General features: G+C 37.1%; 3 protein-coding genes across 6 annotated transcripts; 1 reads left to right on the top strand and 2 right to left on the bottom strand.

Annotated features, from left to right (window-relative positions):
- Positions 1–1602: 1602 nt before the first annotated feature.
- On the top strand, positions 1603–11196 carry LOC111250194 (armadillo-like helical domain-containing protein 3). Of its 3 annotated transcripts, none has more exons than XM_086977482.1 (19): positions 1603–1812; positions 2413–2687; positions 3146–3211; positions 3647–3785; positions 4075–4163; positions 4388–4435; positions 4598–4717; positions 4859–4957; positions 5277–5513; positions 6049–6141; positions 6449–6586; positions 6769–6883; positions 7081–7187; positions 7574–7725; positions 7959–8085; positions 8517–8691; positions 8946–9175; positions 9494–9567; positions 9688–11196. In XM_086977482.1, the coding sequence occupies exons 2-19, from the start codon at positions 2559–2561 to the stop codon at positions 9821–9823; spliced, it is 2274 nt and encodes a 757-aa protein (XP_086833608.1). In that variant the 5' UTR covers positions 1603–1812; positions 2413–2558; the 3' UTR covers positions 9824–11196. The 3 variants fall into 3 exon arrangements, with proteins under 3 accessions (XP_086833608.1, XP_022660788.1, XP_022660779.1); XM_022805053.2 differs by having other exon boundaries at positions 4388–4447; positions 8946–9189; positions 9688–9878; XM_022805044.2 differs by having other exon boundaries at positions 1604–1812; positions 4388–4447.
- A 214-nt stretch (positions 11197–11410) lies between these two features.
- RpL10Ab (ribosomal protein L10Ab) lies at positions 11411–14123 on the bottom strand. The gene is made up of 5 exons (XM_022805066.2): positions 13964–14123; positions 13287–13445; positions 12549–12697; positions 12132–12304; positions 11411–11664 (listed from the first exon to the last, which is right to left on the bottom strand). Exons 1-5 carry the CDS (start codon positions 13966–13968, stop codon positions 11494–11496), a joined length of 657 nt encoding a protein of 218 aa, XP_022660801.1. The 5' UTR covers positions 13969–14123; the 3' UTR covers positions 11411–11493.
- Positions 14124–16601: 2478 nt separating this feature from the next.
- On the bottom strand, positions 16602–20852 carry Stip1 (Stress-induced phosphoprotein 1). Of its 2 annotated transcripts, none has more exons than XM_086977495.1 (4): positions 20616–20852; positions 18293–18439; positions 17817–18039; positions 16602–17427 (listed from the first exon to the last, which is right to left on the bottom strand). In XM_086977495.1, the coding sequence occupies exons 2-4, from the start codon at positions 18434–18436 to the stop codon at positions 16838–16840; spliced, it is 957 nt and encodes a 318-aa protein (XP_086833621.1). In that variant the 5' UTR covers positions 18437–18439; positions 20616–20852; the 3' UTR covers positions 16602–16837. The 2 variants fall into 2 exon arrangements, with proteins under 2 accessions (XP_086833621.1, XP_022644280.1); XM_022788545.2 differs by having other exon boundaries at positions 20651–20847.
- Positions 20853–21052: the final 200 nt, after the last annotated feature.

Here is a 21052-nt window from a genome sequence, read left to right as displayed (position 1 = left end):
CATTCAGTCTATCCGAAACGCAATTTTTGTTATCAACAAGAAGTTTTATAGAATATCTTTACGAAATTACTTAAGCCTTTAGTTGTATATGGAATGAGACTTTCCTATGAGTGTTTCGCGTCGCTTTAACCACGGGGCACTACAGAATCATATCAAACGTACGCGCAGAGAAAATAAATAAACTGATTGCATTGATATACATCGTAGTTGTCTCTGAAAAACTCATAAGGTGGATTTTCGTTTATTACGATAGTGCTGGAATTCTGATGCGCAGGAAAATCTTACGAAAACGTGTGAGATAGGATTTTTGTATCAAACAGCTGTTCAATCAGGAAATAATTAGTAGTAATGAAACTTGAAGTAGCGAATGTGTACCAGCCAGTCTCAGTTTGGAGATATAACAGTTGCCTATCCATCTTATTATTGGCATATGTTTCTTTAGAGCACGTTTACGAGCTGCTGATGGAATTGAAAAAGTTCTTATTCTACAAATGATGATATTTATCTAAATGCGGTAGTTAGCACAACAAGCGTAATTCGTCCTGTCTAAGACGTGCACACCCACACAAAGAAGTGTATGACAAAACAAACGCAATCGATATGGTCGAAAAAGTTCAGTCTAACTTTATTTACATTCAACGTATATTGAATCTACTCTAAATTATATTAAGAAAACGGATTGCTGACTAGTCCTGTTCCGCATAAACACCAAACAGCATAACCAGATGCTCAAATACAAATATTCAGTTTCTCAAAGGTATGGTTCTCATTACTGGTATAAAATTCAAGTCTCGAAGAGGAAACATTTTTTAAGTTGCTGATGGCTCATTTTTAATTTCGCTCTGTATTTGCTCTAACTCTAAATTAGGTTTACGGTTCGAGAAGTACATCGAACATCCATCCATGATGATGAACAGCAGCCGAAATTAGAAGCTTTGATCTCTCAGAGTTTTTCATATTAAGGCAACCAATAAAAAACAGGGATATTCGTTAGCCAATTCTCTTTAACAGCGTTTTTAAACACACTTAGAGCTGAGGCCGAACCTGTCGAAGTAGTGCTCAGAATTACAAATTGACTGGTCTAGATCAAAGGTAATAATCACTTGAACTGTATTAAAAAAGGATATTTACACGGCAATATTGAACGCTGCTTTTAGTAATCCATATTTTGAGAATCTGGGTCGCTTGAAATTACTGTGAGTTAAGGGAGGGCAATATTGCATTTAAAAGACAGATATGAAACCTGTGGGGTTATGCGGTCACGCGCACCTCTCACTGCTTCCGTAATAGCGAAATCTAAAAATACTCCAAAGCCCAAAGTCATGAAGCACCTCAAACCAAGTGTCAATCAAATCGAAGTCATATTTGAGATAAAAATCCCATCCATTTCTTATTCCAATAAGCTATAACACGTGAGCGCAGAACTGACTGCCATGCTCGTCTTATGCTTGAAGCATATCTATCTTGTCAAGTTTTGTTTTTAGAATTATTTTCTTGACGAGAAATATCTTCCTTTTAGGCTTTAATCAGATAAATGAAGAGCCACGCTCGCCAACATTTGTCCACGAACTTCAGTCATAGATCACAGTCAGCAAGAATGTAAACAAATCAACGTCATATGGCCCTCGCAAGGCTACTGGACAGTGAACTTGGAACCTCTCTTAATATAAGAATACCAGCGTTCTAGTATTTACGCACTCGTGAAGTAGTGTGATATATCAAAAAATTTGCCTTCAGTACATTACGGCGAGGTGAACAGCGTACTTAATTCAGAAGTTGCCACTTAAATATACGGCGGAAGCATTATAAAAAGTAAATCAAAGTATTAAATTTCTATTTAACCAGCTGACCAATATGGATTTGTTATATGTGCTTCTCGATGCTTCAAGGCACAAAGTGAAAACTACTTCGGAATGTCTAATACCCTATAAGTCTTGAAACCTTACAATTAAGTGAAATCATTATAAATTGTGAACATTTTAGAACTAGTGTGGGTAGACTCGTAATGCATGCCCGAGCTGGTATCCTTTATACATTATTGTTCATTTCTTCAAATCTAAGTCCAGTCATTTGGTATATGTCACGATACTTCTAGTTTCAATTAATTTAGGAAGTTCATGCAACTAATCACGACACGTACTTCAATGACAACCACTAAAACACCGAACTTTTTCAATTATCTATTATTAAGTTATCCTTACGTGATCTTTCTACCTTTCAAATTTGAAAAAGTAGGAAGTTCCATGTGCACACTCAATAGTATAATATCGTAACGAATAATGATCGTGACCAGAGAAAAATTAAGTCAGTATTATTAATTCATTGGCTAATCGAACTCTCACAAACTCTAAAATCGACATAATTTATATTTCTGGGCGACTTATTAACGTCTTTTTATTTATTTTGTTTCAGTTATCTCGCTTATTACAGTAATTCTCAGCCGGAATTATCTTTACTACTTGAATATCGCCGCCACATTCATGACTCAAGTTGCGACATTTCGTTCTGGATGGAAAAACGGCGCTTGTGTCACCCGCTGAGTATTGAGTTAAACCAAAATGTCGATAAAAGGCACGAGGCTTCCTCTGAAGGAAAAATTCGTCCAAATCTATGAAAGTATACTCCTCGAAGGAGACGAGCCATGGAAAACCAACGACAACTTTTGGGATGAGCTCTTTCTTCTTAAGGTAACTTTAGATACTGAAATATATGCACGCGTCAGTGAAGTTACCAAGAAAGTAAAACGTATCTTCGACACAACAGTAGTGCGATAATGGGAACTGAAAAGAAATTAATTGGATCCTGTAAAGCTCGTGGCAATGCATATTTCATGGTGACTGATAATTAGGTAGTTATAATCAGTCTTTTTAAAAAAATATTATAAAAAATGCAACTTATTATAGCATGTGTTATTAAATGTAAATGTTTTTCTGGTTTAAATATAGGAACATTGCTTTTACGTGTAAAGGAGTATTATTTCTTCACGGGTAGCCCTATCATAATAAGTATAGTATTCCTATTCCAGCAACTGTCGTTAGGGTAGAACGAACATTCTTTCAGATAGTTGAATATTAACAATAGTCGTACAACACAAAGTGTAACATAAGTGTAACAACACAAAGTGTAAGTAAACATGTAATTACAGGTCAACGTTGACTACATTGTACGTGAATTCGATTCCATGAAACCGGAAAAATTGCTTCAGCTTAAGGTAATCGTTTCAAATAATTACTAAAATAATATTTGCTCATAGTTATTATTTTTATCATTATTATCTACTGAACGTTAAATTTTTGACATTGTCAAATTCTCATTATTTTGTTTATTAATTACTGTAGCAGACACAGAGGTATCTGGTATGGCAGTAATAATTAAGTACACTATGTGTGTCTTGCTGGCCGTTGTTGTATGTTTATCATTTATAGATATGAGGCAAATATATTCTGTAGATTCTTATAGGTGGGCCGGCTAATTTCGGACAAGATATATTCTATCCTTTTCATGTATTAGGTACTAGCATTCGTAATTAGTAACCAAAATCAATATACCTTAATACCTGAAGCGGGCCACTTAATGGTAACGCCTACTGAAAAGGACCAGACATGGTTCTTAATGGTTTTCGCATCGGTATTTCCTTTTGTAACAGCCTGTACTAAACCGCGTATTTTCCGAGTGCGTGTCAGCTCTACTTCGCTCAGATATCCGGCTGCGCATCGTGCACGCGTACCAGACGTTAGCTGCATTCGTTCAAGGCGTTTATTCCAAAGCACGCACCCTTGATCTTGGTGAGTACATTATGGCATCCGCTATTCCCAAACTATTAGGATCACAAAATTGTAGTTCGTTTAACACACACAATTATTCTTGTATTGTTACAACTGTTATAAGCCCTTTTTTCGTGTAAATCACAAGTTTGAATTTATATATGGTTTGGCATTTAATTGCCATGCTTGGCTACTGCCTACATTCGTGAAGTCTTGTTAACAGGTTGTACATATTTCATTTTTTCGTCATTACGCGTAGTTGCTCAATTTGTGTTGATTTTCCGCATTTTCATTTTGCTATCGCCTTTAGGTATCGATGGGTTGGATCTGCTAGTTGGTGTGGACGTTGCCGAAAACGTGATGAAAGATCTTCTTGAAATATCCGTTTCTCTACTTGAGGTAAACACCAATATTAAATAAGCGTTTTAGTTTATATATGTTTTAACTAGGCATTTTAGTTTATTTTGTAGAAGTGATAAAAGAGAGACCAGACAGCCTACAATATGACAATTTAATAAAATGTCAGTCTATAATATTCTCGCGAATTCACTGTCTGATTCATAAATTTGGCTCTCCTTTTTGCTACTCTATTTAACGAACGATAATTTTATTTACAATTGCAGGTTGCGATTCCACACAGTCTAAAACTGCTCGTCCTAAAATTCCTGTTGGTACTAGTCACGGTAGAGTAAATTTTTACGCGGTAAATCGTAGTTACATTAAAAGCTTATAAACATATACTATATATTTTTTACGTTTTTACGACCTGAAATAGTGTATACCTAGATGCAAGAAATGATAAAAATGAGTTTCCTTTCACTTCTTTATTGCAGGCTGCTGAAACAGTATCGAGCAATACACTGGTTGAGTACCTTATGATGACTTCATTATTTGAACCCTTGCTAGCTATTCTTGCCGACGGACCTTCGAGACAGCAATGTGGTTATCACGCGGTAAACGCTTTTTATAACAACTACGTTACATTTGTTAGCCTATTCTCTATACATTTAATTTTATGATATTTATTTGCACTGTGTAGTTTTGTGGCCTAGTATTCACATAACACCACGTTGACTTTACTATTTTGCTAACAGGTTCTACTGCTGATGTTGGTTGTGAACTACCGCAAGTACGAGAGTACCAACCCTTACATTATGCGACTCTCCATTGCTGATAACGAGCTGGCATTGAATGTAGGAAAAGCGTTTGTTATTAAAATAGTTTTTGTAAAACGCACATTTGTCCCTGTATTATCTTCTTTTTTTTTGTATTAATTAATTTGTATTACTCCTCGAAACACTAGTTCTAAGATAAAATTACAACTACGTGAAATTTTTTGGTTATGTATTGATACCATATCATTTTTTCAATTGAAAACAATATATTCTCAACCAGACGCTACTAGTATGTTATTGAAACAGGACATATGAGTTATTGTTGTGTACGTTACGTTTTTGAAATGAATAGTCAAAAGACAACTGAGTATAATAAATATTTCTTGCTGCCTTTTAGGGCTTCGGTCAGGTAGTGTCGTCAACTTTAGCAGATTCAAATCGGCATTTTCTTGCAACAAATGGTGGACTTAGCGGTGCATCAGACTCCCTGCCTGCTGGCGGAAAACGGAGTACGACAACGTCGGCTTCATCAGGTGGCAGAGGTCTTTTAGCAGGGCTACTTCCAACGTGGCTTGGAGGGACCCCTGCTCTGCAGATAGAGGAGCAAGTTGACCCACGTGCTCTTGCTCATGAGGTCTCATAACCATTTCATACAAAAGTGATTTTTAGGCAATTAAATAATTAGGAACTCTAATCTTGTTTTGTGTTTGGGAAGGTGGAGCCAAATTTAAATGGCCAATGAACATCATAATTGTAACTAATAAGCATGCTGCAATGCTGATTTAGATCCCAACGTTGGCAAAAAGAAGAGATTAACTGAAATTCATAATTAGGAGAATGTGGCATTAAGAAAATAAGAATTTAATATTTAAGCTAATAGCTGCTTGTATGACAGCCAAGCCGTTTCATAGGTCTGTTGTAGGAACTTTATTAGCAAAACCCGCAAGCCCTAAATGTTATACTTGAAAAAGATGATTCCAAGAACTTTTCCGCGTTGAGGAGGTAACTGAGTGTATCAAAAGTAAAGGAAATCAAACGACAATTAGAGTTCATAAGATCTTGCAATAATTAATTTGTTTTCTTTTTCAAGTCTATCTTAAGGTGAAACGAGGAAGGGTAGGCGTGGGATGTCTAACGGCTATTATTTTGTTTTATCCTTATTATTTTAGATTGCTGGCGGAAATATCCGATCGGATGCAGCTCTTTTAGCCATGTATGAAGCGGTTCATCTCAACCGTAACTTTCTCGCTATTCTCACCAACGTAAGCCGCCAAATGTGCTTTAACTGAAATGAAACACAGATATTGTTGTAGAAACATAGCTGAGCCTAAAAAGACGAATTCATTGAGCTTTTTACAGCCAGAAGCTTCATTAGCCAGTCAAATCAACATCAAGTAATATAAACGAAAATTCAGATTTAGATATTTAACCATAAATCGTACATATTCCAAAATGCTTAACTTTTGTATGAAGTAAAAAGGTAACGGTGACGAAAGCAGCAGAAAATAAGTCTTATGCTTGACGATCCGCATTCATTAATTTCCATTCAATTTTATTTGCATCTCGCAGACGCAAGCGGAGAGTCTTGAAATAAGGCCGCATCGATTACAAAGTCCATCGTCGTCCGCACCCTCATCACCCTCATCTCCAACTGGGCCATCACTCCATTTAAATCCAGCGAGCAACGGTAGTCTAGATAGTAGTAAAGTAAGTAGTTGAGTAACATAAACATTTATATTAACAAAATGGATTTGATCGCTCAATAGAAGCTCATGCCGACGAATAAAGGGATGAATAATGATATTTAACGTATGCTAATGTATTTCATTAATCCATTCGAATTAATATGATGACAAACAAGATCTTAAAAAAATTCCACTTTTGCGTAGTCGAAGCTGGGAGGCGGTGAGCCCCTTCCTTTGGACGCGGACCTTCTAGAGCCTCCGACAAACCTGTTTGTCACATTTATCGAATTTACTTCAATTGTAATGCAGAACACCAAAGGTTAGTCCAGTATGTTTGAATACACCTAAATACACGACTCATTTACGACGAGCTTCAATCTAAATTGAATTTTTGACAGATATAGTTTCTAGACACTATGTGACGTTATATATATATATATATATATTTTTTTTTTTTTTTTATATATACTCATATACGAAAACTAATGGAATTATGTGGTCTAATCGGGTCTGCAGACGGGACGTCACTGAATACAACGAGGTTGTGCTTTATAATTCTAACCTGTATCGCCGAAGATCAATACGCCAACTCGATTATGCATGATGTCAATATGCAGTATAAGGTAGTAAACCATGAAGTCAACTCCACTCAGCTAAGCACACAAAGACAGAGATCTGTTCATTCTATCCTAGTTCATTTAACTTCACAACCAGCACAGAGACAGAAAATACATTTGTTTTACTGGGATAAGAATTGGCACGCATGTATACAATAAGGAACGTTGACTTAGTACTGGACGATTTCTATGAAAAGTTAGGTAACCTGAAAGCAGTCAATTATTATATTAATGACGTATTTATTAACCTATTATTTGTTAAGCTTTATTATCAACACATATCTTGTCAACGTATTGCATGCCGTACAAACTGCACCTGAAATCGCATTAAAAAATAAGTGTATTTATGCTGTGCATATTCACAATAAGATGTAGTTTCACTTATACAACAGGTATTCATTCAACATGCACCGATGCGACATCGAAAACTGCCATCGAGTCGAGATGCTCCGTTTCGTCCTTTGGCAGCTGCCGTTTTAGACCTTCAGGTCGAATTCATCTTAAGTCACATGATTAAGAATAATTTCCACATCGATCTCTACATGTAAGTTGTTTGAAAAGAAATTCACAAAAATTGCAAAGACGATTATACAAAAATATGGTTTTACTAATATCTATTTGCTGTTTGAAAACGATTTCACATTCAAATTAACAAAACAAGTCAGAGTCAATCAATTATTAAATCAAGTAAGGGGATTATGCGGCAAATTTCCCCTTTTCGGCAGGTTTCCTTGACAATTTTTACCAGTAGACTGACTGTATTTTTCTCCCATCTAGACGAAGCTTGGGTATTGTGCATCGACTTCTCTGCTACCAAAAGCGCTGCCGCGTGAGACTGTCATATCCTTGGAAGGATCTTTGGACGTCGTTAATTAGCCTCCTGAAATTTATCCTAGCCAATGAGGTTCGTTTCATGCATATTAATCATGATAGACGCTATGTTGCCTAGGGCATTGTTAAACATGCATCTGTTTTGTAATAACCATTACATGCATGAAAGAGAATGCAGGTTACCCATGTTAGCATGAAAGAAAATGCAGGTTACCCATTATCATCTGTTATCAACTGTTCCATCAGGTCACTTATGATACCTAATAAAACGCTTCATTCAATTCATGGAGCTCGGTATATTCTTAGACTTCATAAAGTTAGCTACCTTTTTGTAAATCTTGAAAGCAGCCCTGGCAATACAAGTCGAGTAGTCATGTGAATCGCACATGTTCTTATTTTATTGATGACCAGATGCCAAAATCATACTTAAATAAATGCTGGCACTTTAGATATACAATAAACGACAATAAACATATTTGCCATATAAATCTATTATATTTTCAGGTGAATCTGGCGAAACGTGGTCACAATGTTTTCGCAGTTTGCTCCCTCGTAGTGAATGTAATAAATTTATTCATCACTTATGGAGACACGTTTTTGGCGACACCATCGTCCTACGATGAACTATACTATGAGATCATTCGTTGTAGCGAAGTTTTCGAAAATCTGTATTCTACCGGTACGCGAAATTTAGTGTAAAATTAATTCTTTAATTAGAATACATTTTGTACCAAAATGCCAACATGACAAGTTGCACTGTTAATTGACGTTATATGAAGTCAATACGATTAACATTTTCAAATATTTCGCAGAATCCACCTTGTATATTCAGTGTCTACTGGGATGAAGTGGACAAAAGATTTAAGCTGATTTTTCTGTTATTGGCACATACTATTGAAAATATTTTGCCTATGTTTCCCCCCATGTGGTTAGCTCTCAGGTACACGTCAGGGGATGGAACACCAGCTGGTATCAGCCCAGCAGGCTCAAATGCAACCACGACCTCTTCAAGCTTTACGAGCTCTGCAGTATCCCCCTGGAGGGATCCCGCAGCCCGATTGGCTAGTCATCTTGTCAATATTCGCGCTATTGTGAACCATTTTACAGCAAAGATTAACGCTTGGGCGACCGCCCATTGTCTTGCTTCACTTACCGAAGAACAGGTAAAGATAAAAATGTGAGCATGTTTATTAAAAAGGTGACGCATCCATGTATCGCATATTCTAATGTTTTATGTTGTCAATTGCAAATCATTGCCTCAACTTATTTTCTCTATTCATTTGTTCATTCAAAACATTAACTACAATAAATAATCTCTTGGATCAAATTTCTGGTTAGAGTATGACTGTCCGAGTCAGGCTAGAACTTCATCCTTTCAAAAAAAATATACCCCTTCTAGCCACTAAGCTACTTGCAAAAGGTTATGTACGCTTGAAATTTTAGATTAATCGTTCCTGTATATGGCGATTCATTTGTGTCAGGTATTGGACGTCGTACGAAGTAACTACGATTCACTAACGCTAAAGCTGCATGACAATCTCGATCAGTTTGAACGGTAAGTGATTAGTGGTGATTGAGTAACCAAGTTTGATGTTCTTGAATTATATATCGCCATACAAATGTATTATTCGTACGTAATTCTGACAATATAATACGTCAATGACTACTTTTTCAGATATTCGGAAAAGCCCCGAGAATCACCGTTTTTTACAGCAATGCTCCGCCATCTTGTCAGCGACGTGCGAAAGCACCTTGACTATGCTGACCGAGCCCAACAGAACGTCCTCGCCGAATTCGCCACTATTCGATGAAATTGCACTTTTCTATTTGGAACAGCAAAAACGGGAATTAGGCTCATTAGAGATATGGGGAACACTTTTGGGACCTCCCCAACATATATATGTTATGATTTGAATTTTATCGGAATCTATAAAAATACTTCACACATAATGGAAGAGGTCTTTTAATGAGTTACTTAACTAGGTATCAAAAAATATCCGCATAAAACGTCCGTTCGACTTTTCAACGTAGCAGTAAAAGAAAGCAGGAGCTCTATTGTAAGCTGCTCATACTTAACTTTTGTATTGGATCTTACTGCTAAAAATCAAACAAAGTTATGAAATGCTTGTAGACAACAGGGCAGATAGGTGAACAAAAGGCACGACAAAGTAGTAAGGCGTGACGATTGCAATGACGACTCGTACATAAAAGTTACAGCAACACCAGATCTACTAAAAAACCTGTTAGCTGTTATAACTATCTATTATTTTTACTGTTAATGGCATAACATCGTTCGTCGCTCTAGTTTATACAAATACGTTTCCATCATTACGTTACCTACATAATTATGATAAGCAGGAGATCGGATATGCTGGTTCGTGTGTCGTTTAGTAATACAATGAGGTATATTTGTGAGTAAATGCACAGGATGCTTCAAGATGAAAATTTAATTTAGGGATAGGGGAGGCTAAAATAGAAAGGGATACTAACTAAAGAGTTGTGCTGGTGATTGTGATATGTGACGATTTATGCTTTAGTATGCTTCGAGCAGAAATTTCCCGAAAATCACTGTTTCTTTAAGTGAGCTCCAAGGACATATACAAATTACTGGCCATGTGGCATGTGTTTGGAGCATTAGATATTTAACAATTAGACAGGGGAGATATTAGCGTACTGCAGTGTGATATCGTTTCAAACTGCTTGTATGATCATGGCACAGATATCCTAAGGTGGTTAGGTTCAATTATCTTTTTCCTTTACATTCGTATGGTGTAGGCCGTTTAAAGTCGGTGTACACATCAGCTTGAAGTAGCTTTGCGATAGATACAACAGGAAGTGTGTCACGTATCACTGAAATTTATGAGACTCTACCATTGAACCATTTTCTTTCTTCTTCATTTTTTATTAATCATCACTTTTTGCGGAATCATTTACACACGCGAGATGAAGGTGCATAACGCGTATGCACTAGATATCATTAACGGGCTGCATTGTTCATGCGTTCAGATGTGGAAGATCTAGAGTCAACGAGAAGCTCAACAAGCATGTACAGCAATTAGTATTAGAACTAGTTCACTCAGAACAACGCAATACCATTCATTCCTCTAAACCTACATAATAACTACTAAATACGCAATACTATTGTATACAGTTAGAGGAACTAAATAAAAGCAAATACTTTGGAGCAATGTGGGTTATAATTGCAGAAATGCACAATTATATTATGAATAAATAAAAGCAGGTATTTTCGAGCAATGTGGGTTTTAATTACAATATAACTCAATTCTATCAAAGTTCAGAATTATGTGTCACAAAATTTTTCGCATTCGGCAGTTACATATTGTTTAGGAGGTTGTTGCGCTTTCAGATAATATATAATTAACCGCAAATGAGAAGACTTTATTAGCTATGAACCGATTTTTATTGTCGTTGGTCTACGAAGCGTCAAAAAACATTAAGCGGAAGCTCCAGACCCAGGCATTTAGTAAAGGCGTTGGGGCGGACCCATAGTGCTTTTAATGTGCAGAGAACGAATGTTCTGCCAGTTCTTCTTCAGCAGAGACACCAGGTAGTTGATGGCCAGCGAGATATTGGAAGCGAGCTCATCCTGGTTCATGCCAACGTTACCCACGGCCACCGAAAGGCACAACACCTAAACAAGATACAGATCAATAAATAGTTTGGGTATTGGGTTAACTAGTCGAAACAGCTTTGATTACTGTATACATCAATATATATGATATACGACGATACAATGCCTACCTCTCAAAGTGACCAATTAATTTCAATATAAATGGCCGCCATGACGACCACGAAAGCTCAATTTAACCCGATATAATACTATACTTGTAAGTAGAAACCAAATGTGAGTGAAACTACCATGAGGATAGAGATGAGCTTCTTGCCTCAAACTATGTCCAACACATTCGTATTGCGTCTCATTTCGAACACAGCGCCCTCTAACGGCGGTGCCGTGCAGATACCAAAAACGCAAATAATTAACGATTTACACCACACGTATTTACGCACGAGTTTTTCACGATTCGGACATTTTAAACCATAAAAGCTATGTTCTTACGCGCGCAGAACACATCATTGTAAAAATAAGAATGGACATACCTTCTTCATCTGGAACTTGATGGTAGACTTGACCTCGTCGACTTTACTGATCATAGACTCATTGTGCGACAAAAGAGTAGGGAACTTGCCGGCCTTGTTAAGTCCAGGACCCAGAAGACGAGGGATCTGCTTGATTAGTGACTCGGATGCAAGGAAAGCGTCATAGCCCTTCGCTGTGAACATAGCGGATGTAGAAATACCATCTTAAAAAGAGCTTTGCAGTCCAAAAGCGCCAATCAAATACCTTCATACGAACCTTGATAGACTTGAATAAGAATTGATCAGTATTGCACACTTGAATCACCAGCGTCATAGCCCAGTGCAAAAATCATCATAAGCATAGCTTTCTTCGTCAAAAGCTTCGTAGCGTGTGATAAAGCAATGCATGGCCCATGCATTTCATCGTTATTTACTCACCAAGCTTCTTCACGAGCTTCTTGTTTTTGTTGAGCTTTTTCAGGGCTTCGGCATCCATGCATTGAATATTGTTGGACTTGGCCTCATCGCAATGCTGTTGGTCTCCAAGTACGCATACGGTAAACTTGGGACGGGGGATGTTACGCAGCCTGTAAAATAAAGTCTACAGTCAGTGGTCAACTATGCCTTTAATGCGTTCAGAAACGAACCTGCGTTCAGAAACGAACCCGTTGCACAGAGAGCTACATTCAACCTTGCACAACTTATTAAAATCAGTTTCGAATCATGTATTTGATGGACCACTAACATATGTTTATGATTCCAAATGTTATGATTCCAATTACTAACGGACTAAGCACTGTTCAGCAAGTACCTGACTGCAAGTTTGAGCACTGTTCAGCAAGTACCTGACTGTAAGTATTTTACGAACAATCTCAGTTTATACAAATTACGTATAAATAAGAAAATAAGAAGAAATCTACCCTTAAGGAACTTTAATTTTTTTTATTTAAGAAAGATTAATTTCCTTTGAACCAAAACGCAAAGTGAAGTCTACATATTCTGTTTTAATACATTATTACCACCCTAGATATGCCTATCTAGCGGCCAGCGAGGCCTCCCCACATTTTTTAAGACCCTGGGTCGAGGGTCGCTGACGAGGGCGCTCGGTTCAAAATTCACAAGTCAATGGCCTTTACAACGACGCGATTTGCGCCGGCTGATAATCATGTTGCGTACTTGACAGTGCCAGAGAAACGTTTATCCTTTTGCGGGTCGTAGTTCTTCAGTCCAACCTGAAGTTCCACAGTCTCGAGGAACTTCCTTTTCTTGGTGGTTGAGTGTTCTAGCACCTGGCTGATGCACTCGTACAGAGTGTCACGGGAAACCTTCGATCCACTACAACAGACACGCAAAGCAGTTAAAACGCTAGATTGAAAACCTTAAAAGCACGCAGAGTACAGCAACTGCAAGTTAAACTACGTTATTCCATTTACAATGAAGCTGGAAAGCGGTACGCTTTTTATATCTGATTTTTATGGCAACGCGAATCTGAATTTCAAAGTCATGATAATTCGAACACATCTTGCGATACATAGCCAACTAATAAGCAAAGCAGAGTTAAAAACCCAACAGTTTAAAAAATAGTTTCAAAAGCAGCTATAATCATACATCTGTCCCAGAGGAGATGGGCACAGCTAGTAATGTCTGAATTCCAATATCAAATTTTTCACTATGAAGATAAAGGCACATGTTAAAACAAAATTTGTAAGTACAATAAATCACAAATTAGAGGGAAATTTCACATCTGATTTGCTTCAAGCACATTTGAAGTACCCGCTAGTTAATCATATTTCAAGATGTGCGCATTTAACTTCCACGTTTCAAGATTTCAAGAGATTTAACACATCACGAACCTCATCGCGGCGTTCTTCGAGTCAAAAAGGATCCGTTCACGAATACGATACCGGAAATAGACCTGTGGCGGACCGATACGGCTGGCTAGATGAAGAGGCCTATTTATATAACAATATTGCTATCTCGTAACCTACCTTAAATATAAAAATATTTAGGTAATTCATGTAATGAAAGGTTATTTTCGTGTGAGAAATGTTATAGCTTAGAGTAGCTAGACACATCGTTATAATTCCTATGAATTCAAATGTATCCTCCTATTAGCGCCTTCCGTCAAATAACATCTGCAAATTTGTTAACAAACGGGTGCGAATGTTTCCGATACATAACGAATTCCACGAGTAATGTCTGAATAGGTTGAATAGGCTATAACTGAATCATACATCAATCCTCAGTTCCACTAATGAACAGTGTTTACTGTGTATGTATAGTTGAAATCAGCGCCTCCTCTTTGTAACAAGTGTGTCTTGGGGAGTATTTCTCGGGGCGTATAACACATTATTAAACAGAAACGAGATATTTCGTTCAAATTTCTCAGAGGCAGGCACCTACAAAAGAATGTACATGAACATGGAACACAGTAACGACTGTTATTTACGCCAGTCACATCTATTACTATTTGTTGTATTTTCGCGTATTACTTTTATAGTGTTGAACAAGGAACGTTTCAGGCGAGCAAAGCATAACATGCACTTAAACTGCAAGAATGAATTGAATCAAACTTACACGATCGTTGGGCGGGCTAAAAGCTAATAACACTTTAAAAAATAGACTGAAACTTTAATGGTGTTTTTCAATGTTTTCCCGGCAGCTTCACTTGACTGATAATTTACCCATAATAATGAAAATTAATAGTACGTCCCCTTTAAGCATCATCATCAACTAATAAGCATGCGAGTTCTCGCTTATTTAACATCTCACACGCAACAAAACAGTCATTTAACTTAATATAATTCCTCGGGCATGTATATTAGTGTACGGTTTATTTGTACTTTAACGGATATATACTTGAAATACGACGTTCACAGTTCAAAAAAAAACACGTTTCGATTTACAAAAAAACAGTGAAGCTTTTCCCTTAAAGCACACGCTGTTCAAAGTATGAGCCGGCTTTTTTTGAGCTCTGGGTCTAATTCTTAGGTAGGGTACTCTAGGGTAGAGTTGCCTTAATCTACGAACTTGTAAACCAACCAGAAAATCATTAAAAAATAGATCATTTTTTATTGTGGAGTATTTCCCTTTATGTATTCTTTATTCACAATAGTTGAATGCAGTGACTCCTGGTTCAGTTGAACCAGAAAGTCAGCCGCCCTATAGGATATTTGTCTGTTTGTTATTGTTTATGTATAATCATTTGTTTCATGATTCCCACGATTGTCCCACGATTCCGGATGACAACGGTACCTCAATAGCCATATGAAGCACCGATCAGCAGATAAAAAATAGTGCAATGATAGCACTTATGACGATAAAAGTAAAATCATAAAACTAAGTATATTACCGTAGCGTGCTTTATGGTTTTGGATGATGCCGTAACGCTGTCAATAAAGTATGTGATCTTATTTATGCAATAAGTGCAGATCTTTAAAAAGCAATAAAGGCAGCAAATAATTTTAGACGCGTGAATGGAAATACTAAAATAGAGACAGATAAAATTAAGAGCTGAATGCAAAAAGGTTTTCATGGAAGAGCCTTCAGATAATTTTGGCGATTCCATTGGTGTCATATCTATTCAGTCGTTATTGAGTTCGACACTCTCCTTATTGAGCAGAAGTTAGCACATAGTGTAAGCGAGCCACACAGAATATCAAAGCGTACGACTTTAATAGGTAAAAATAAACGGAACAAAATAGTTTCGGTTTTTAATGATTTTAGCCGATGACCAGGAGCTGATTGGCCCTACTTATCGGCACTAAAAAAAAATTGCTTCCAAGTTAACCCATTCGCTCTAGTTGACTTGTGAATTGTGTACACATCAGTACGACTTTGTTTTGAGGCCAGCAAGTGCATTACTTTGCTTATTTACGCAAATAGAGTAGTACTAGGTGTCATACAAGCCAAGGCAAAAAGTTATAAATGGATATTTTATAGCTTAATTACATCATGCAGAGTGAAATTGCATAGAGTCGTCGATTGAAGTTGACTGCACCATGCCCTAGAACTACGCCATCCTAATGTACCCAAGTGGTCAAACAAATGAAGATCAACAGGCTCTATAACAATGGCTCACAACATTAACATGTTATAAAGCCTTAATAACATTTAATCTACTACAATTAACTTCTTTGTCATGTATGTCAGACGATCAAGCAACCAAGTACGACTAAACAGAACAGATCTCACATACTTGGAATGTGCATTTGTTGTCGAAAAAAATCTTATTTTACACTATATTTTACAAGTAGGAGATGCTAATGTAACCAAACTATCAATTGAAGATGAATAACTACGGGCTGTATAACATTGACCAACAGCATTACGAGATTATCTAATAACTCTAATGACAGCTTTTTGCCATTAATTTCAAACGATTAAGCAACCATGAAAACATTATATATATATATATATATATATATATATATATATATTATATATATATAAAGAAAAAGAATAAATCACATCTACTTAAAAAAATACGCATTTCTTGTGAAGAAAAATTTCTTATTTTATGGCATTTAGCTTGAATCATCCACACCCTCTTAATTGATGCAGACTTTGTTTTCTTAGTTGCTGTTTATTTCCTGGTGCGAGTGACATAGCTGTTCTCATCTCCGCTCTTCAGCGGCTTAACGTCAAAACGTCTCTTGGCCATCTGTCGATCGCAACTTTGTGTTCTCGACAATGCCTTTTTTTTATTTTAAACTCCTGCAGTTGTCCTAACGGTGTCCGACCTGAATAATTCCGCACTCAATCAGTCTCTGGATTTTTGCTGCTACATCTGGGTTTTGCATGTGTTCGCGGAACGCTGATGGATCCTGGTTCATCTGCTCAAGAATCATTCTCATGATGGGGTCGGCCAGGATTTTTTGAACTTCGGGGTCAGCCATCGCTCGCTGGCGAGCCTCTTCGGGATCAACATTGCTAAAACTCATTGAGCATTTCTTGAACCCTTCTAATGCCTCAGTTGAATTCGGATCCAGTTCAAGTGCTTTTTCAAATGCAGATCGCGCCTTTGCTGTGTCGCGCATTGCCAACAATGCGAAACCTTTGCGTATGTGGCCTTTAGTGAATGTCGGATCTAGCCTGATACACTCGTTGCAATCCGTTAGAGCTAAATGAGGCTCAGCTAACTTCTGGTAGCATGCGGCACGATTCGAAAACACCTTAGCGTCTTCGGGATTGCGCTTGATTGCTTCCGTGTAATGCTTAATCGCTCCCGGATAATCGCCTTTCTGGAACAGAGTGTTGCCTTTCGATTTCTCCTCGAGTGCGAGCTCCGGGTTGATGTATGCTTTCCTAGCTTGTTCTGAAAACATGGCACGCGAAACATGAGCTCTACGATATGCATGAAATATCTAAATTTTATATATTCGAAGCAGTGCCTGTACAAAGCTTATGAGTTTTTAGAATTTTCACAACAAAACCTGAGCGTTGAGTTTAGTGCATCTACCGAGTGTGGCAAAGGACTTCTCTTCCCCTATTGTTTGAAAACGTCATTGGCTTCCCATAGACGTGACGGTACACGATGTAGAACGATGACGAAAAATGTGTGAATTTCATAGGCAGCCAAAGCAACCTCAACAGGGCAGCCCGTCTACCAGTAAGAGCTCCACCCATTCCTCTGCGCAGTACCAATATTTGTAATATCACAGTTGTTACGCGATTTAAATGAATTATAATACCTGAAAAACATACCTTTAAGAATCTTCTCTACTTCGCTAAGCTTGGTTAGAGTGTCAGGCGTTCGGTGCTCCGTAAGACTTTTCTCAAAGAAAAGCTTGGCATTGTCGTAATCCTCCTTTTTCGTGTATGCAGAGGCCATACGCGAAAGCGCTTTAGCGATCAACTTGAAATCCGCTTTATTCTCACGACCAATTTCGATCGCTTTTTGACACTGATCAATACACTTTTCCCACTCCTAACAGAAGAAAATGAATCCAAAAACAAAATGTTAATATTCAGATAATACAGTTAGAGGCAATAGGGCAAGCACAATATGGTTCACATTAGATCCACAGTCGAATATTATTAACGTCGTTGCAATGAAACGACGCTGTAAAACTCAAATCATTCAATCAAACTAGAACCCAAGAACCCATAGATAGCAAAATCTGGTACGCATTTATAGGAAGTGACTTAACGCGCACTTTTAGACGCAGTAGCTATTTTACCTTTTGCTCGAAGAAGACAGCGGCTTTGTTATTAAGAAATGACATTTCTTTGGGGTCCAATTCGATGGCTTTATCATAGTGGGAAATGGCAACGTCGAACTTCTTCTGTTTGTAGGCCGCATTTCCTAACTCCTTCTCGGCCATAGCCTGAAATATGAACCGAAAGGAAAAAGGGTAATTTCTATAATATATTGACTCAGAGCAGTTAATAGCAACCACTTTCTGTGCGCTGAAAATAGAAATAAGACTCCACTTATCTAGAAGTCATAGCTATTTGTGTAAGGTTAGCTACTTGGCGGCGATATGAGTAACCACTAAGATACCGCTGTCGCGTTATAAAATATAACATGAACCGCGTGGATTTAGTCATTAGACAAAAGTTACAGCTTGAACATGTTGTTCTAACGTCACAAAATTCGACTTCGTCAAAGTTTTCATTTTCTGTCAGATTTTGTCTAACTTACATACTATAACGAATAACATCTAACTATAAAACCTTATAATATTAACGTTGGTTAGTAATTCACCGTGGCGTCATGCAAACAATAATTCAGAACTCGGTAGTTCTATTCAAACTGACTGGGGTTATTTTCTCCATTCTTCTTGAAATTCTGGATAAATTTCCTTAATCTGTCTGCTTATGAAATCAACTATGCGATAATATAACAATAATGAGATTTTCACACTATTGGTAAGTATTATTAGTGTAAACTTTTTAAGTTAAAGTAGCATTTAACAACCATTAGCATCATCCGATTCACTCTATTTTATAAATTATTGCATGGAAAGCGTGTCGCGCATGAACTAATTTCCATGCTATAACGGGCAGATTCTGACATATCGATACAAGTATTTTGCAGATAAACGCTCCTAGCACATCTTGTTGAATATTTACTGCAGTAGCTTTTAGAAAGTACAATCAGTCATTGGGAGTAAATTACTTTGGTCTTGTACAAAGTAACGCAAATGTAGTATTGCCAAAAAGAATTATTACATTTTGGCGTCCCATAAATAAAACACCAATCGGAAAATACGGAAAATTTCTTTGTATACTTATTGATATTTTAAGATGTACCATGTTTTTGGAGAAGTCTAGATGAACGGAATCGTATAAAGAGTATTCGCCATTAATGATGAAAAGTGGTATAAGTCGGGAGGCTTAACGATAGTTTCATGCTGAACTGTTTGACTAAACATTAATTATTTGTGTTCACAGAATAATTTCAATACAACTTAGCAATAATTATCAGTAAAAATTCGGTGAAAAGTGCCTATATTCACCTTGGGAAACTCAAAAGGCAAAGCATTTATGCCCACAAACCCGGCATCGAAGATGATCAAAGCAAACCCACCAAACTTTTTGATAAATTGAATGAACCTTTGAGTTTTTTTTAGCAATACAGCGAAAAAGAAAAAAGCAGAAAAAAGATAAGCATCGGCATACATTTCGTAGTATTTCTTAAGTCATGTATTTTCTAAACACTGGTTTCTAACCTAACCACATGTCATCGATAGAAGCTATTTTGAGCATTAGTTTGATATGAGGTTGCCTCCATTTTAACACTAGTTAATTCTGCTATCGTCGACGACCTAATTTCAAATTCCTAAAACGGAAAATTTCGAAGCAAGGTATAGAGATTCTTTATGATTATCTTAGAATTTAATCAACTTGAGCTAGTTATAACGTAACACTATAATGCTATCATTCAAGAATTCTATTTTAGAAGTTCTGTATATAACCTCTATTATTACGTAAATATTACGTAAGAAAATAATCAGCCTGTGTCAACTAGTGAAAGGCGGTACGCAAGAACAAGCCTTATTTACCTGTGATCAAAATAACACTGATATTCATAGTTTTGTTTAACGGCCGCCTGATACAGGGTCTTTGTCAAAGCCATTATCATTGATTAAGATAAATCGTGCTTATCTACTGCATCTATCTGAAAGTAATTACGATACAAAGAGGTTACCAGGAATAATGTGGCAACGCGGTATGTTTTATTTAGCTTGTCTTTCAAATTTTCGTGAAACTAAAGTAGACCACTAACCGGCATATTAATTATATCACAGTTCTAAACAGTTTGACAGCATTTTTATCATAACAACATACACCTAACTATATTTGAAGTCTAATGACGTCCACTATGTCCTTCATTACAATTAAGCCTTTTCGATTGTACCAAAAAGCCGAATTTTCTTCCTTTAAATCCACAAAATGACATCAAACTACCACTACTATAAACTAGTGCAGCTCACACACACATTGTTGAATTTCTATTTTTTCAAATGTTTCCATTCAACATTTCCATCACAAACTTACTTTATTTCATAATCTGTCCCATTACGAGAACTTACCGCCTGGTTAGTGCTTTCACCACTCATGATTACACCAGTTGCAGCGCGAAAAAAGAATAATTCGTTGGTGTATTAAAAATAGCAGTCGAGAGTCTTGTATCGTTACACGAACTCGCACCACACACCGCTCGCAGAATGATTATTCTGCGGAGCTGTACGGTTAATTGCTCGAGATGTTTAGCCTGTGAATCGAAGCCACCCGCTGATTCGAGAAGGTTCGCTTCTTTACTAGCCAAATGCTGCGGCGGCGGGCTCGATGTCGAAATTTGAATTCGTATTTGATTGTCGACATTAGCGTTCGGCGTTATATGTATATATACATCATGTTCCAGTAGATCTTATGCCTAAACATGTTCAACAAGTATACGGACCCTTTAGGACTACTAATCAGAATATGTATTG

Source organism: Varroa destructor, unplaced genomic scaffold (genome assembly GCF_002443255.2).
Source record: "Varroa destructor unplaced genomic scaffold, Vdes_3.0 BEIS01000001.1, whole genome shotgun sequence".
Taxonomy (NCBI): Eukaryota; Metazoa; Arthropoda; class Arachnida; order Mesostigmata; family Varroidae; genus Varroa; species Varroa destructor.
Note: the sequence above shows the minus strand (reverse complement) of the source record. Positions and strands in the feature narration are given on the sequence as shown.